This window comes from Numenius arquata, chromosome 2, assembly GCF_964106895.1.
Source record: "Numenius arquata chromosome 2, bNumArq3.hap1.1, whole genome shotgun sequence".
Lineage (NCBI taxonomy): Eukaryota > Metazoa > Chordata > Aves > Charadriiformes > Scolopacidae > Numenius > Numenius arquata.
Window position 1 is genome coordinate 99,627,223 of NC_133577.1, and position 17,647 is coordinate 99,644,869.

The 17,647-nt window shown below is 39.6% G+C and overlaps 1 protein-coding gene across 3 annotated transcripts in view; it reads left to right on the plus strand.

Moving 5' to 3' along the window:
* Positions 1 to 16,431, plus strand: part of TWF1 (twinfilin actin binding protein 1) — a 22,613-nt gene extending 6,182 nt beyond the window's left edge. Inside the window, exons 4-10 of one of the 3 annotated variants that reach the window (XM_074165749.1) lie at positions 1,224 to 1,319; positions 3,123 to 3,233; positions 7,648 to 7,662; positions 10,487 to 10,612; positions 10,812 to 10,962; positions 11,394 to 11,515; positions 13,231 to 16,431. In XM_074165749.1, the coding sequence (XP_074021850.1) occupies positions 1,224 to 1,319; positions 3,123 to 3,233; positions 7,648 to 7,662; positions 10,487 to 10,612; positions 10,812 to 10,962; positions 11,394 to 11,515; positions 13,231 to 13,401 (792 nt within the window). In that variant the 3' untranslated portion in view covers positions 13,402 to 16,431. The remainder of the gene's footprint in view (positions 1 to 1,223; positions 1,320 to 3,122; positions 3,234 to 7,647; positions 7,663 to 10,486; positions 10,613 to 10,811; positions 10,963 to 11,393; positions 11,516 to 13,230) is intronic. The other 2 variants (XM_074165758.1, XM_074165767.1) reach the window with 2 other exon arrangements.
* The last annotated feature ends 1,216 nt before the right edge of the window (positions 16,432 to 17,647 follow it).

The following is a 17,647-nucleotide window of genomic DNA, read 5'->3' on the forward strand; positions in this document are numbered from 1 at the left end:
ATCTTAGATAGGAAGGAAAAGGACTTGAGGAATGAAGCGTTCCCCAACCTTCCCCTCACTTTCCCCCAAGAAAACTGGGGAAACATAATTCTTGAAGCTGATTGAGGAGCAATATCAGTGGGTCTGGATGGAGTACAGCTGATCCAATTTATTTCTAGCCTGACTGGAGGAGACAAGATAATGTTTTTGCCCAGTTTGTTTGTCTGTCTGTCAGTCATTGTTTCATGAGAATCTGTGGAAGGATATAGGACAGAAATCTCAATAGGTGTTATCATAGAGAGAAGGATTATAGTGTGAGCTCAAGCTGTTTATTCTGTTCGGCTTGCTGGCTGCCCAGCTGGCACTTGTGGCTCTGTGACCTGTCACATAATATACTGTTTGTCATTCAGTAGTCAGAGAACATAGGAGGGAACTGTTTAGAGTTAAGGATTTCTATTAGACGCTAGGATGCTGTGTACAGGTTCTGTAAACGTGAGGTAAGGGATGACAGAAAGTAAAGCTATTCCCATATTCCTACTATTTTCACTAGCAGTTAGGAAATAATAAGAGACCAAGAGTTGGAGTGCATAGAAGAGATTAGGTGGAAAAGGTGAGGTATTGTGGTGAGGATGGCATGACGGTGAAATAAGGTGGGAAGATGGGACTGTTGAGAGAGGAATAAGTGACTATGTTAGACACAAGCTGATAGGGAGCAAACATCATTAGATCTGCCCCTGGAAAATTTCGTTTTTCTACTCTGTAGTTGAACTAAAACTATCTGGAGTCACTATCAAATAAAAAATAATAATGAGTTATTTGCAGTCTGCGCTTTCTCTATCTGTTGTATCCATTAGTACACAGACTATTGACAAAAGATCTAAACAATTGTGGGTTTTCCCATTTAAAATTATTAAAGATTATGTTGGCCTGTTTTTTTTTCCATTTAAAAAAACCCTCATACCCTTACTTATGCTGCAGTTTTATTTTGGAACTACTTTGATAATAATGCATAGTATCATACTCTTGAGAATTTAATAGTGTATGTTAGTATCATGATCCTGAGTTCATTCCATGGAGTTTATTCTTTATTAAGAATTAAATTTTCAAAATGCAGTTTCAACACTTACAATGTTTGTTCAAGAAAGATGTTATGGACTTGGTACACCAATGTGCTAGATTCTCTGTGTACACCAAAATAAAAAAAAGAATCCAAACCAAAACAACACTGTTTTATAATGTACTAGGTCCGTCAAAAAATGTTGTATGCAGCAACCCGAGCAACACTTAAAAAAGAATTTGGAGGCGGTCATATTAAGGATGAAGTATTTGGAACTGTACAGGTATGTTTTTGTTTCTAAAGTTAGCACACTCACTTTAAATACTAAATTTAGGTGTTAAATGTAGGTGATGTTACTGGTATGAATTTGTAGTGTTTCTGCTCTTTTTTGATTAAGGAAAATAGAGTTAAAAGCTATGTGTATTATCCAAATGTTAAAATGTAATTGCTCTCATTTGAACAAGTAACTAAGTATATTTAACAATTTCAGAGGGAGCTGGTTCTGAAGGAAGGGAGGGAGTTTGAGATTTGGGGAAGAATAGATGATATTGTAGTGGGGAAAACTGTGGAAGAGATATGGGCTGTTATGGTGGACAGGAAAGTCCATAAGGACATGAGGCTAATAATTCTGGTGTTCACTGAGTAAATAATTCCTTATATCCAGCATTAATCTGTGATGGAAGCTTCATTATCCTAACAAACATGCTAACAGACCTCTGGAGAGGCTGTATTCTAGAGAAGTAGATAATTGAGTTGCTAAGAGGGTTTACTGGTAGAGGTCATGTTATTTTTTTCTTGCCCGTTCAATCAATTAATCTCTCACCGCCAATTGCACCAAACCATGAGCAGTCTATGTAATATGTAGAGTTTGTGCTCCGAGTTGTAGGGATAGACACAAGTCTGAGCTTCCATCTCGACTGTAAGGAAGGAGCACTGCATTTGTCTATTACTGTTATTTCAGAATGTGTTTGGTGCACTTAGAGTATGAAGTCAGTATAGCTCACTTTCTCCAAGTTCATTATGTTACAGCATAATATATCTCAAAATTGTTGGGTTTAGTGTCTTTATAAGCTTCTTAATTGTAGCTGTCCTCTAATGTTCATCTGTGTGAAAAACACAGCTTCTTCAAAGTATTCAAGTCACAAACCTTACTCAGAATTTTGATCATCAGCATGCAGTGCGTTACTCTGTTTTCATTTTGTTAGACGTAAGTATGGTTTAGTTGCAACCAGCTCTGTTATCCTGGTAGAACCTGGCTGTGGTCCCATCTGCTACTTTACATGTATTAACCTCGATACCTCTGGGCTCCTGAAACAAAACATAATGAAATATTGGCACCGGAAATTGCATTTGGGAAGGTCTATCTCTTTCAGAAAGGGAAAAGCTGAGAAGGAGCTTTCTCTTTCTCCTCAGAACTTGAGTATAAAATCATATTCATATGATTGAAGTCCTGCCCTTTTCTGAGTGACCACCTTAATTATAAAAACACAACAGTATTTGCCTCTGGTACCAACCTCTTTGGAGAGGGCCAGAACTGACACTGAGTATTAATGAATTCCCCAAAGTGGTTATTGGAATTCATCACTTCTGTGACATTGCATCCAAAACTATTTGCAGTATTGTGCTTACTCCCTGTCCTAAGGCAGCATTTATGTCTGCCGGTTTTTAGGTAGAAAACAAACAAGAAGCTACTAGTCTGAGCATGCAAATTTTATAAGAAAATAGATTATTCTTTTATTTATTAGAATTGTGGCAATTCTGTGAGGTTTTGTCCAAGAAGACTGAATAACTTCATGCACCTAGTCTTCATTAATCCTAATTTTTAAAATAGCAAGGTAATGAGGGACTGATTGCAGAAATGCTGCTCATGATACAATTGGGCACAAGAGCAGGCAGTGGACCCCACTGTACAGGAAGATGAGCTGAATTTGCAAATGCACCTACATTTGTAGTCCATTCAAATAAAATGACCATAACTGTATGGGATGTAACTGCTTTTTTTTTTTTTTTTTTTTATCCTGCATAGAGCATCTTTGAATAAAACTTTTATTATCAAAAATGATCAATATTGATATTGTGCTTTCAGGATGATGTTTCACTGAATGGATATAAAAAGTATTTGATATCACAGTCCTCCCCTGCACCTCTGACTGCAGCAGAAGAGGAACTTCGACAAATTAAGATTAATGAGGTACCTGCAATGTCTTGAGCACGGGTGGGAAACTGGGTGCAGAATTCCAAACGCGTTGTAGGAAAAAGGTCTTTCTAGGGTAAAAAAGGGCAGAACAGAAAATGGAAAGCTTCAGAAAGTCTGAGTGGATGAGAATATAAATTTGTCTCTCAATGAGTTGAAATTAGAGGATGATGATGGCTGGAGTTGAGGTGGTGTGATCTTGCTGAGTTTGCAAGGTCTACTGTCCAAGCCAGGGGCCTCGCAACAGCAGAGTTTAACTGTTGCAGCTTTGGCCCTTAACAAGCTTTTAGTATGACTAGATGTGCTTCATTGTGAAGGGTGACCCAGCACTGGCACAGGTTGCCCAGAGAGGTTGCGGAGTCTCCATCCTTGGAGGTATTCAAAAGCCACCTGGACAGAGACCTGGGCAACTGCTTCTAGGTGGTCCTGATTGAGCAGGTTGGTTGGACAAGATGACCTCTGGAGGTGCCTTCCAACCTCAAGCATTCTGTGATTGCCTACATGCACTTCTCACGGTGGCAGAAATTGTAGGCAAAACACAAAATAGCAACTTTTGCAGTGAATTGTTGCCAGGAGTATTTCAGCAGCCTTATCCCTAGAGGAAACGCACTTGGCTTCCAGCATGAGTCCACTTGTATTTAAGACTGAGGGAGTGAATGGAATTCCAATAAAGATAAAATAGAAATCCAAAACAAGTAACTAGTCCTTTTAAGAGACTGATTTGCTTTTCCTACAAACACTGTATAGAAAAAACTCTAACAAATGCCTTTAACCAAATAATTTTGATTGCCAGCTAGCTATTGACTGAAAAGGATCCTTTTCTCACATTTTTCCTTCACTTGTTTGCTCTTCGTGTTTAGAGATGCATTAAAATAGGTCATATGCTGATCTTCTTAGTTCTTTAGGCATGTATTTTACAGCCATGGTACATGTGTTTGAAATATGGTTTGTTTCTGCAGCTGGATGCCAAGAATCGTGTTAAATGTAGCTCTGTATCTTCTCTAATGTTTTCACTCTACTGTGCAGTTGCTGCAATTTTGTTGTTTATTGACTTTTTTTTTCAATGGCATCTTTTGTTATTTTCCATGTCTAATTTTGATTAATCCAAAGCAGAAATGCACTCATCGTTATCAAACACTGCATTTTACTTGAACAGCTTTAAAAGAAAGCCCACTAATGAATGTAAAACTTCTGTGGTATTGATGATCATTTCTAGCTATTAGTATTATCTCTTATGCACTACATACGTTGTGTGTAACAGCTGATTCATGCAGACTAATACCTTACATGCTATTATGAAACTTCAGCAGCAATATCTGTGCTTTTTAGAGATACGTAAAGCTGTAGATTGCTGTCATTTTGGCTTGCTTTGAAGCATCTTGCAATACATTACCTTACATAATTTCTGTCTTCATTGTTTCCACCATTATAAAGCCTAGAATTAGCCTCAGAAAACTAAAAGCTTTCTGATTTAAAAACAAGATATATATGTATACTTAGTTTTCCATATGTATATTTTTTCATAATAGCATAAGAAATATTTTATAATTTCATAAGAAATATGTTACTGGGTCAGATCAAAGGATCACCTTGTCTGCTGTCAAGACCCTGATTGAACAACAACAGAAATCTAGGAGGGGTGTAAGAGCAGGGCAAGATGGCCATAATTCCCTTGAATACTCTTCTGTTGCCACAATGTTTGCAGGTAGGGATCTTCCTGAGCAAGAGATGATATCTTACTGTGTAGTTGTTCTCAATGGGTTTTTTGTCTATCATCTAGTCTTGTCATTTTTCTAAAGCCACGTAGTGCTTTTGTTAGCCACAGATCCTATGGCAGTGTATTCCACAGCTTGACAAAGTACTATGTAGAGAACCATTGCCAACTAATTTATTCTGTTATTCCTACAGATTGTGTGGAGAAGGCAGAGAAAAGTTATTAAGTCATTCCTTGTTTTCCCCCTCCCCCTTTGACGAAGCCAGCCATATCCCACAAAGCCAACCATATCCTGGGCTACATAGAAAGGAGCATGGCCAGCAGGTCGAGGGGGGTGATTCTGCCCCTCTACTCCACTCTGGTGAGACCCCACCTGGAGTACTGTGTCCAGCTCTGGAGCCCTCAGCACAGGAAAGACATGGACCTGTTGGAGTGGGTCCAGGGGAGGGCCATGAAGATGATCAGAGGAATGGAACACATCTCCTATGAGGAGAGGCTGAGAGAGTTGGGGTTGTTCAGCCTGGAGAGGAGAAGGCTCCTTGCTGCCTTTCAGTACTTAAAGGGGGCTTGTAAGAAAGATGGGGACAGACTTTTTAGGAGGACCTGTTGCAATAGGACAAGGGGTAATGGCTTTGAACTAAAAGCCATTCAGACTAGATCTAAGGAAGAAACCTTTTACCATGAGGGTGGCGAAACACTGGAACAGGTTGCCCAGAGAGCTGATAGATGCCCCATGCCTGGAAACATTCTAGTTCAGGTTGGAAGGGGCTCTGAGCAACCTGATTTAGTTGAAGATGTCCCTGCTCACTGCAGGGATGTTGGACTAGGTGACCTGTAAAGGTCCCTTCCAACACAAACTATTCTATGATTCTAAGTCCATGGGCCTCTGTTGTATTCCTTATCAGTTACCTCTTCTGGGCTGAAGGTAGTTCTAGGAGTTCTTCTTCCTAAAGAAGGCACTCCATATTTCTGATCCTTTTGCTTTTCTCTGCAGTTTTTCCAGTTCTGCTATATAATTTATGAGATGGAGGGATGGGGAAGCCAGAACTGCATGTGGTATTCAAGATGCAGGCATGTTACTGATATCTACAGTGTGTAATGATGTGTTCTCTACTGTTTTTCTAACAATTGATAACATTTCATACTTGGGTGGGGAGTGCTGGGGTTTTTTGGTGGTGTTTTTTTTTTTGGAGGTTCTTTTTTGCAAAGACTGGCCACTGGGCTTATATTTTCAGAGCTATTCAGTGGGACCTACAAGGTCCTCCTGAATGGTAGTAGCTAGCTCAACCCCATCATCATACAGGTTGAAGAGAGGGTTTTTTTCCTACTGCATATATTACTTTACATTTATTTACAGGAAATGTCATCTGCCATTTCATCCACCACTCCACTCAGTGACCATCACTAACAAATCTTATGGTGTGAATTTTAAGTGACTTAGGTGTTTTAGTTTTGCTTCAATGGTCTGAAATATGTTGTAGTATGGACAAGTAGATTTTATTCATTTTCTTAAATGTGGAGTTATGTTGGGTTACTCTCTTCGCTTGCCTGTCCCCACACTTCACAGCTTGATTTTATGTTCGGGGTTTTTTTCCTATTTGTATTTTAATATGGTTTATATAGTATGGTATATTATTATGATTTCTTATTTTTGTGATGCCTATTTTTATGTTTACTAATCAGACTTTTATGCAGATATATTTTGCAAATATTTTTTATATAACCTTCTTCATAAATTTATCCATCTTTATACATAAGTAAACTCTTCCACCTGCTTTCTTCTCCTCTTTCCTTGTTGCTGACAAGCTGTTCCTTAAAATATGGAGTATAATTAAGTGTTGCCCCAAGTATCTTTTGTTTTTATTTTTTTATCAGTTTGTTTCATATTTCATTAGCATGCCTTTTTAATTAAAGTTGAACATCTTCTAGTTGATAGATATAAGACCCATGCTTTCCATTTTGTACACTTTTCTGACTTTTGCTGCTTCATCACTAATGTTAAATGTATTTGTGAAATTATCACAGAATCTTCATGGTTGGAAGGGACCTTTGAGATCGAGTCCAACCACCCAACCACAAAAAAAAACCAAAACCAAAACCCAACAACAACAACAAAAACCAAAACCAAAAAAACTCAAACAAACAAAAAAACCACACCACACCCACCCACAAACAGACACAAACCAACAATCTTGGGCACTAGAGCATGCCCTGAAGTGCCTTGTCTACACGCTTCTTAAATACCTCCAGGGATGGTGACTCCACCACCTCCCTGGGCAGGCTGTTCCAGCGCCTGACCACTCTCTCAGTAAAGTAATTTTTCCTAATATCTAATCTTATCTTCCCCTGCCACAACTTTAGACCATTTCCATTTCTTCAATGTGCAATTGGTGGCCAGTGACAAGTGGTGTTCCTCAGGGGTCGGTACTGGGACCAGTGCTGTTCAACATCTTTGTCAGAGACATGGACAGTGTGATAGAGTGCACCCTCAGCAAGTTTGCCAACGACACCAAGCTTGGTGGCATGGTCGACACGCTGGAGGGAAGGGATGCCATCCAGAGGGACCTGGACAGGCTTGAGAGGTGGGCTTGTGCAAACCTCGTGAAGTTCAACCAGGTCAAGTGCAGGGTCCTGCACCTGGGACGTGACAATCCCAGGCACAAATACAGGTTGGGAGGAGAATGGCTGGAGAGCAGCCCTGAGGAGAAGGATTTGGGGGTGTTGGTGGATGAGAAGCTCAACATGAGCTGGCAATGTGCACTGGCAGCCTAGAAAGCCAACCGCATCCTGGGCTGCATCAAGAGAAGTGTGGCCGGCAGGTCACGGGAGGTGATTCTACCCCTCTACTCTGCGCTCCTGAGACCCCACTTGGAATACTGTGTCCAGCTTTGGAGTCCTCAACACAGGAAGGACATGGACCTGTTGGAATGGGTCCAGTGGAGGGCCACGAAGATGATCAGAGGGATGGAGCACCTCCCCTATGAAGGCAGGCTGAGAGAGCTGGTGTTGTTCAGCCTGGAGAAGAGAAGGCTCTGGGGAGACCTCATAGCAGCCTTTCAGTATCTGAAGGGAGCCTACAGGAGAGCTGGAGAGGGACTCTTTGTCAGGAGATGTAGTGACAGGACAAGGGGTAATGGTTTTAAATTGGAAGAGGGGAGATTTAGATTAGATATTAGGAAGAAATTCTTTACTGTGAGGGTGGTGAAGCACTGGAACAGGTTGCCCAGGGAAGTTGTGGATGCCCCGTCCCTGGAAGTGTTTAAGGCCAGGCTAGATGGGGCTTTGAGCAACCTGCTTTAGTGGGAGGTGTCCCTGCCCATGGTAGGGGGGTTGGAACTAGATGATCTTTAGGTCCCTTCCAACTCTAACCATTCTATGATTCTATGATTTCCTCTGGTTCTGTCATTATTCACTTGGGAGAAGAGGCCAACACCCACCTCTCTACAACCTCCTTTCAGGTAGTTGTAGAGGGCAATGAGGTCCCCCCTCAGCCTCCTCTTCTCCAAACTAAACATGCCCAGTTCCCTCAGCCTCTCCTCATATGACTTATTCTCTAGACCCTTTACCAGCTTGGTGGCTCTCCTCTGGATACGCTCCAGCAGCTCAATGTCCTTCCTGTAGTGAGGGGCCCAGAACTGAACACAGTACTTGAGGTGAGGCCTCACCAGTGCCAAGTACAGAGGCACGATCACTTCCCTACTCCTGCTGGCCACACTATTCCTGATACAGGCCAGGATTCTTGGCCACCTGGGCACACTGCTGGCTCATGTTAAGCCGGCTGTCCACCAACATCCCCAGGTCCTTTTCTGCTGGGCAGCTTTCCAGCCACTCTTCCCCGAGCCTGTAGCGTTGCCTGGGGTTGTTGTGACCGAAATGCAGGACCCGGCACTTGGCCTTATTAAACCTCATCCCGTTGGCCTCAGCCCATTGATCCAACCTGTCCAGATCCCTCTGTAGAGCCTTCGGACCCTCAAGCAGATCAACACTCCCACCTTGTTTGGTGTCATCTGCAAACTTACTGAGGGTGCACTCAATGCCCTTATCTAGATCATCAGTAAAGATATTAAACAAGACTGGCCCCAAAACAGCCCTGAGGGACACCACTGGTGACCGGCCGCCAACTGGATTTCACCCCATTAATCACAACTCTCTGGGCATGGCCATCCAGCCAGTTTTTTACCCAGTGAAGAGTACACTTGTCTATGCCATGATTCGCCAGCTTCTCCAGTTGAACGCTGTGGGGGACAGCGTCAAAGGCCTTACTAAAGTCCAGGTAGACAACGTCCACAGCCTTCCCCACATCGAGAAGGCGGGTCACATGGTCATAGAAAGAGATCAAGTTGGTTAAGCAGGACCTCCCTTTCATAAACCCCTGCTGGCTGGCCCTGATCCCTTGGCTGCCCTGCACTTGCTGTGAGAGTTCACTCAAGATGATCCTCTCCGTGATCTTTCCCAGTACCGAGGTCAGGCTGACAGGCCTATAGTTTCCCGGATCCTCCTTCCAGCCCTTCTTGTAGATGGGCGTCACGTTGGCCACCCTCCAGTGATCTGGTACCTCTCCTGTTGACCAGGATTGTTGATAGATAATGGAGAGAGGCTTGGTGAGCTCTCCTGCCAGCTCCCTGAGTACCCTTGGGTGAATCCCATCCGGCCCCATAGACTTATGCGTGTCCTTATAAAAGGAAGTCAATATATTCAAAAGCTAATACTTAGACAATAAGTTCAGACTTGGGAAAACGGGAGGCCAGAGCTCATTTTGAGAGAAAATTCATGAATGTTAAGATAAACATAAATGCTTTAAAAATGTTTTTAAAATAACTGTTTTTTTTTTTCTCTCAAATAATTTGTGACTAACATAATTGGATTACAAACAATTGCCTAGCTTGCAGTGACTCTGGATTTTTTTACTTTGTGTTAGACCATCTAGAAGTCAAAAATTAAGATTTTGCTTTGTTTGCTTTCTTTTTGGTATAGGCTTTTGGGGGGAGTGTGTTGAAGGAGGAAGGAGGGAAGTTGCTTTGTGTTTCCTTCAAGAAGATCAGTTTGTCTTATAATTTCTCTCTTCCTCGAAGAGAGGAAAATTTTGGCTCCCTAGAGCCAAAACATTTGTATGTTTTGATCTAAAATTTTTCAAGATACTACAAAGTTCATAAGCGGTATTTTCAGTTCAGAAGTATAACACAGCATATGAAAATTAAGCTCTTTCTTCCTGGCTTATTGTATCTTTATACCAGAATTTAACTTAGAGCTTTTTCACTGACACTTGAGCCAGTTTTCCCTGTGATGATTCTGTTGGCTCTGCAGAGCTAGCTGTTTCAAAGATATGAAACTGTTTCCAGGTAAGCAAGCAAACGTGACCTGTAAATTAAAAAATGCAAATCTGTTGTATATGGGGATGATGCTTTAGGGTAGTAGTTTATTCTTGGAATAGCTACTGCTAACTCTGTGTGTAACCATATGCAGTGGATTGACAGTTACTGTATGAAACCAAACAGATGCTTGCAGAAGTTTCTGTTTACATCTCTCTTGCCTTGTGTTCCAGGTACAGACAGACGTTAGTGTAGATACCAAGCATCAAACGTTGCAAGGAGTAGCATTCCCCATTGCTAATGAAGCTATTCAGGCTTTGGAGAAATTGAAAAATAAAAAACTGAATTATGTGCAACTGGCAAGTATAAAATACTTTATTTTTTAATAGTGAGGATAAAGTAGATTATCCGCACATTAAATAATGTGCATTGATGATGTACACTGATAAATTACCATTCTGTATTAGATTCATTAAAATTTATTTTTTTTTTTTTATCCTGTCATGTTCTCTGGTTTGCTTTCTGTATTAACTATATCCAGGTTTGCTTTGTTAACAGCAAATTGATATGAAAAATGAAACTATTATTTTGGCCAACACACTTCATACTGAACTTAAGGACTTGCCAAAAAGAATTCCAAAGGATGCTGCGCGTTACCACTTTTTCCTGTATAAGCATGCCCATGAAGGAGACTATTTGGAATCCATAGGTATGAGAAAATTTCCCAATATGAAGTTTCATTGGCTTGTTTCAAGTGCTTTAGTAATTTGAGGCAGAGAGAAAGATGTGTCATAAAAGTAATCTGTCTGTCAGCATGATCATGAATTTCAGAGTCATTTGGTTGTGAAACTGACTTCTTCTGGAGAGTCCTTGTGTTTAGAAAGTAGTGAGCTGTCCTTTTTGATTATGAACATCCATAAATCAGTTGTCATGTGAAAACATAAAGATACTGGCCACTCTGTCGTCCCCCATTTGAAATGAAACAGTTGCTGAAGCAACAAAAAAGATCCAGAATGGGGTTACATTTTCCCTTTCAGACCGCATAGTTGATTTGCAATGTCTGTCTGCTGTAAATGATTTTATGATACAGATTTGGATGGAGTGTAGCTATGGTCTGATTTGTGGGTTTTCTTTCTGCAGTTTTCATCTACTCTATGCCGGGGTATACCTGTAGTATACGAGAACGAATGCTCTACTCTAGTTGCAAAAGTCCACTGTTAGAAATTGTAGAAAGACAGCTGTGGATGCAGATAATTAGAAAGGTAAGTACACTGGGTATACCGGTTTTTTCTCCATCCCTCTGTTCCCATCTTAATATCTAACTATAATTGTCTCTGCCACCACCTTCTCTAAACAATGAAAAGTGTTGTGTAACTATTAAAGTTTGTCCTGAACAAGAAATACTTGTTGATAAAGCTCCGGAAAGAAAGTTAAGTCATAGAAGCTTTTCTCTGGTTGATAATTTCTACATTTTCATAGCTTTAACAAACATATCCTTGTGCATCAAGGTCGTGTTTTGAGAGTACTTTGAAGGACTATTTAGAACTAACGTGATTTCTTACTAAAAGTCCTGTCGTATTTTGGACCACAACACATTGCTGTTGTTGAACACTGAATTCCTTTAAAGCCAAGGTTATTTAAGGATTTTCAAAATAATTTCAAGCTGCAGTTCTGGAACTTCAGACTGGTATTTTAGAAGTCCTTGATGGGGCAAACAAAGATTTGTAAGTAAGCTGATCTTTTCGCATTGTAGAGATTTTACTACTATGCAGTAACGTGCTTCTCACCTCCAGAGCAGAGACCATAGGAATGGTCCATTTATGGAATATGTGACCTATGGTTACGTTTTCAACACTTGTGCTGTAAATTTAGAAAAAAAAAAAAAGTTAAGGCTTGGTTTCTGTGGGGATTATGTCTACCTAACAAATAGCTGTGTTAATACTAACCATTTTTATTGAGGTGACATGAATTAAGTAGATTATCATTACGTGTTTTCATGTGTAATTATTTATCAGAAATTTCCTCTCTACAACAAAATAAATGCACTGTGTGACTCCTGAAATTCCTGTAGACATATTTCTGAAGCATGGACTTGTAACAGCAATGCCGTGGCTGGCAAGTCCGTCAAGTGCTATGGTTTGGCATGCCACGAAGTGTTGAATGCTCAGTAGAGTAGGGCCAAAGCATTTCTCTGAATTCTAAATTCCCGCAATTCAAAACAGTGGGGTTTGGCTTGAGATCAGTATTTTCTTTCCATTCAGGTTTATATGCTTAAATTTTAAAAACCGAAACGACCTCCCCTTTTGTTCCTTAAACTTATTTTATCTTTTCCCTGGCTTGAATAAGTGCTGAGTTGCAGTAGCAGCTATTCATATAAGCTGCTTGTACTCCTCCCCTTCTATCTCAAGAGACAACAATATGTATGCATGTTGCTTTGGCAGTTAAGTGTTAAAAGCACATTTTAGTGAAAAATTTTACTTGTTAAAATGTGGAGATTACATTGGGACAATGACAAGTTTTTATTTTAGAGGGGAGAATACAGAATGGAAATTGTAGTTCTGAAAGATCCGCATGCTGCTTTCTTATCTTTTATTAAGGAATACTTTATGGATGACTAAATAAGCCCTTGTTTCCACATGGAATATGTACTCCTAGTTAGTATTAATATGTACACTGTGCCAAAGCTTGGGACAGAGGAAGTTTCTTGGCATATGTACTGTGTAGTTGCGCTTATATTTCAGGAAAAATAATTAAGTCAAATCACACTTAATACTGGTAGAAGTATAGTGGATTCTCAGAAAAACTATCCAAGATTGCTCAGGGCATTAGGCACAAGTTGGAGAACATTTCATGCTACACTCTGAACCTTACTGCACATCTGGTTTTAATATGGTACTTAGAGCTTCAGCAAAGTTTTGAAATGTTTTTAAATATGTCTTAAAGATTAATATGATAAATGTTGGCTTTTTTTTCCCAGATTGAAATAGATAACGGTGATGAGCTAACTGCTGACTTTCTTTATGAAGAGGTTCATCCGAAACAACATGCTCACAAACAAAGTTTTGCTAAACCAAAAGGCCCTGCGGGGAAAAGGGGAATACGAAGACTGATCAGAGGTCCAGCAGAGACTGAAACACCTAGTGATTAGAAACTGTTGTTTGCATTTGTTATAAAGTATTTCAGTAAGAAATTAAGTTCTGGCTTTTGGTAATGAACTGAAATCATTCCATTCATAGATGCTAGGAAAAGAAAGGCTCTTTTTACTCTTCTATCTTCTGACCTCAACGCTTTTTATATTGTTACATGATTATATTTGTTGACCATGTTTTATAACATGTGGAAGAGCTAATTATTTTAAAGCTAGAAGAGGAAGACTAAGCTAGTACCCCTTTATTTTGAATTAGAATCTGTTATTTAATAGCTGTATATGTGATCATAAATTTTGCAGACATAAGACTATTAAGCCCATGTATTCTGCGGGTAAGTTGCAGCTCTATGCCTAGATAACAGACCTGTCTTCTTATGAGTAGCCTATTGAAACTTGTAAGACTTTCCATGTGAGAAGAGCTGAAGGATTATATAGCATTGTCTCAGATAAATCTTTATTTTTCCTTGTAGCTCTTACAGACAATAATACAATAGAAGGTTTTCTTTTGGTTTTGACATGATGCATTGTTGGGTTTTGTTGTTGTTTTTGTTTGGTTTTGTTTTGGGGTTTTTTTGTAATAGAAAAGATAAACTCAATTATCCATCAATTAACGTAAGTGTTCAGGAACAGCTGGATATTTTGCCGTGCAAAAGCATGGTCATTTCAAATTTATAACTAATTTAATGTGATTGTCTTTTAAAGAAATCTGACATAAAATCACTATAGCTTTTCCAGACTTCTATACCACTTGTAAGCCTTACATATTAAGTACTGAATGACCAAGTAAAAGCTGATAGAAAGTGCATGAGAGGTGTACTCAGTAGATTATGGAGCTGCTTTCAAACATGCTTAAAGTTCCTAATAAATAATTGATTATTGGTGCACTTGGATCTAAACCGGTGTAAATTCAGTAAAAATTGAAATAGACTTGCTTCATAATGGTGAGTTGTTCTTGAGATCCTAGTGTGGTTGCAGTATCAACTGCAATTTTAACTTTCAAGGTATTCTGAAGAATGTTTGAACTTTAATAGTAATTTAAATCTGTAACAAAATCCAACTAGGTCTTGAATAACTGCTGGCAGCACCTGGTTAGGATTTTGACTTTGTCTTCTCTCCCCCCCCCTTCCTTTCTCCAAAATACTAAAATCACCCAGAACAGTCTAAACTTGATCAAACCATGAGTAATGTATTTAATAGGAAGAAGAAAAGTAAGATTATTTTAATAAGTGGATTAAAGAAGAATTAGATGTGGAAATCAAGTATTGGATGACCTTAAATATTTAAAATTGTGTAATGAGGCAAATACTAGTGGAGAGATTATATTCCCCAGTGGGGACTTGCTTTTTAGTGTCATGTATGTGAGCTTTGTGTTTCTTGACTTTTTTATTTTTAAGGCTACACGGGAGTTGCAAGTCTTGGTTCAGTGCGTATTATCATAGGTGCTGGGTGTACACATTATAGAGCTGAATCACATGTTTACCTGGTGGAAGATAGATTTGAAACTAGTTTTGTAGGGAAATAACGCTTTGACACTACTAGTTCCTGACAAAATTTGTTTTATCTTATACATTATTTTGTTTGGAGATACTAGCTTGTTTTTAATGTCTGAGATTGCACTATATAATGTGAAGATTGGAACAGTTGTTGGTTTTACTTTGGGGTTTTTTTATATGCAGTAGAAATCTGACACCTCAGCTTTTTTTCGTTTAATCTGATACACTACATCAATCCAATTCAATACCTCTTGATCCTCAGCTAATCTCCTGCTTGCCCTCAGCTACTGTGTTCTTTTTCTGCCTCTTGCCTCCTTCCTCTAGGGCAAGGAGCTGCCCTTTGGAGTCTTTCTTCTATGTGGTACCTGTCAGGCAAGCGTCATTGTTTTTTAAACATGGTTCATGTGTGTGCAGCTCATTGTACACTGTAATTAAATGTATCTTTAGTTGAACTCTGAATCTTTTCAGCACCCCTAATTCACTTTGCATTTTTTGGTTTTTTTTTTTAAGGAAAACCTTTGAGTGTAGCAGTTAAAAATTACTGCTAGAGGGGTTTTTGTTTGAATTTAGTATTCCTGCCCCGTGGCAGCCGTACCAAGAGTGCACATACATTGAGCCAGTAAAGAAGTTCAGCTTTTTAATACCAAACATTTTAAATAATGAACAGGTTGACCTGATATGGTTATGTGCATGTTGTGTTTTGTTTGGGGTTTTTTTTTTTTTGGTAATCCTGCCCCAGGTAGATGAGGATAGGAGGTAGGAAGCTTAATCTGGAGGATGCTGAGAGCTGGTTAAGTGATTACGCGAGGGTGTTTATAATGAGCTGCTTTGAGAGTTTGTCCCAAACCAGACATTGTAAGTTCTCTTAGTTGAAAATATTCTCTGTGGGTGTACAGACCCCTGACCAGCCAGCAGAGAGTCACGTCCTGAGCATATTTCCCCCTTACCTTTCTCCTAAAAGATAATTGTATGAAGTCTTGCACAGCCCACTGCCTCTCCGGGCCCCTCGTAGCCATTCTCCTGACACAGCAATAAGAAGCATCTGACGTTTTTGGAAGATCTATCACGTTTACATCTGTGTAGTTGCCTCACGTAACACTACTCCTGTTAATGACTGTTCAGAGCCAGCACAAAATGAGGGCATTAATGAAAGTTATTCCTTAACTGTCTCCGGTCATTTAGTAATTCAAAGTGTCCATTCAAATTGCTGTTGGCCTTTGACAAGCCCAAAAGCAATGCAGCTGTTTGCAGTTAACTTACAAGCTATTAAACAGTTAATCAACGGGGCAAGTAATTATTTTTGAAATGTTTATGTTGCAAGGTAGGAAGAATTTGATCTTTTAAAACACTCCTATCAGAGGTTTGTAAAACTAATCAAGGTAATAATTGCTCTGTTACTTGGATAAACACATTGATAAAGGAAACTTTTGATTTACGGTGTCTATATATTCAATGAAAACCGCCTTCAGATCTAAAATTAACTAAGTTTACCTTATCTATTTTGTAATTTACTTTATAAATAAAGATTGGATGCTTTAGTTTGGTGTTGTCTGAATCATTTCCTAATCTCTTTAACAAAGATCTATATTCTAACATCACGATGTGTAAGTAATAGGCACTAGAAAGCAGTACAGAAAAAGAGGTGGAGGGTGTAAGGAGGGAGATGGGCAGAAACAGAATGCCAGGCTTTTGCCACTGGAGGAAAATCAGTGTGTTAGAAACAGCTACTTCCCTGTTGCCTTCTGGCAGCTGCACAGGGGCCTCCATAGCAGGATCCAAGTGTGTTCATCTCTTGAGGTTTCTATGCTTTCAATAATAAGTCCCTTCAAAACGTTCTTCTACCCTTTTAATATGCTGAAGTAGTTGATTAGTAATTTAGCAGTTCTATCTGTTGTTATTTGCTCAGCATGAGGTAGTATAATTAAACTACTCAAATAATGTTGTTCCATTAATGTGGTGGTGTCTAAACTGAAAGTAGTTTGCTTGAAGTCTTCCTATTGCCCTCAAAATCAGGCTCAAAAGAACATTTAGTGGTTTTGGCTTTTCTTTTAAATGTCCTGCCAACACGTCCCCGTGGGGAAATCAGCAATATGGCAATTTTGCAGTTGAAAGAAGGAAATTTGAAGATGTCTTTGTTGAACTAGGATTAAAGAGAGTAATTTTAATGCAAAATGCTATACAGGGAGAAAGCTATTCCTGTAAGAGGAGGGAACAGGCTAGGCCTATATGTGACCATAAACAGCAAAACCAGTTTTATTTGCCTTTTAGTCAGTGGGTGTTAATTAAAACTCTGCACTGGCCAGCCACAAAGATGAGGCAATTCTTCCCATTTCAATAATATGAAGTACTGCGGCTGGCTAAAGGTGTGTTGGCTCAAAAGGTAGCTGTACAAACTGATTAAAGACAATTTGATAAAGGTTTAATAGGTAATGAAGACCTCACATCCTTTTCAAAGCTAAAGAGCTGGAAACTGTACAAAGCCATCATGTTCCACTGCAGGATCTCTACATATGTGTCCTGTTGTTGCACTTGGTCCTCAGCAGCCACTGATGACTCGTGTCCCGGCCCTGGGACTGCGCAGACACCTCTGCTCTGACTCCCAGCATTCCCTTACCTCCTGCTCTATCCAAGGGGAGAAGTGCTGCCCTTCCTAAGAGGTTTTCTTAACAGCAATTTTCTTTGGCTTCTGTCCTGCTGCTTCTTTCTGGAGTCTTAGTTGGAATTTTAATAAATTACTCTTGCTCTTTTTCATT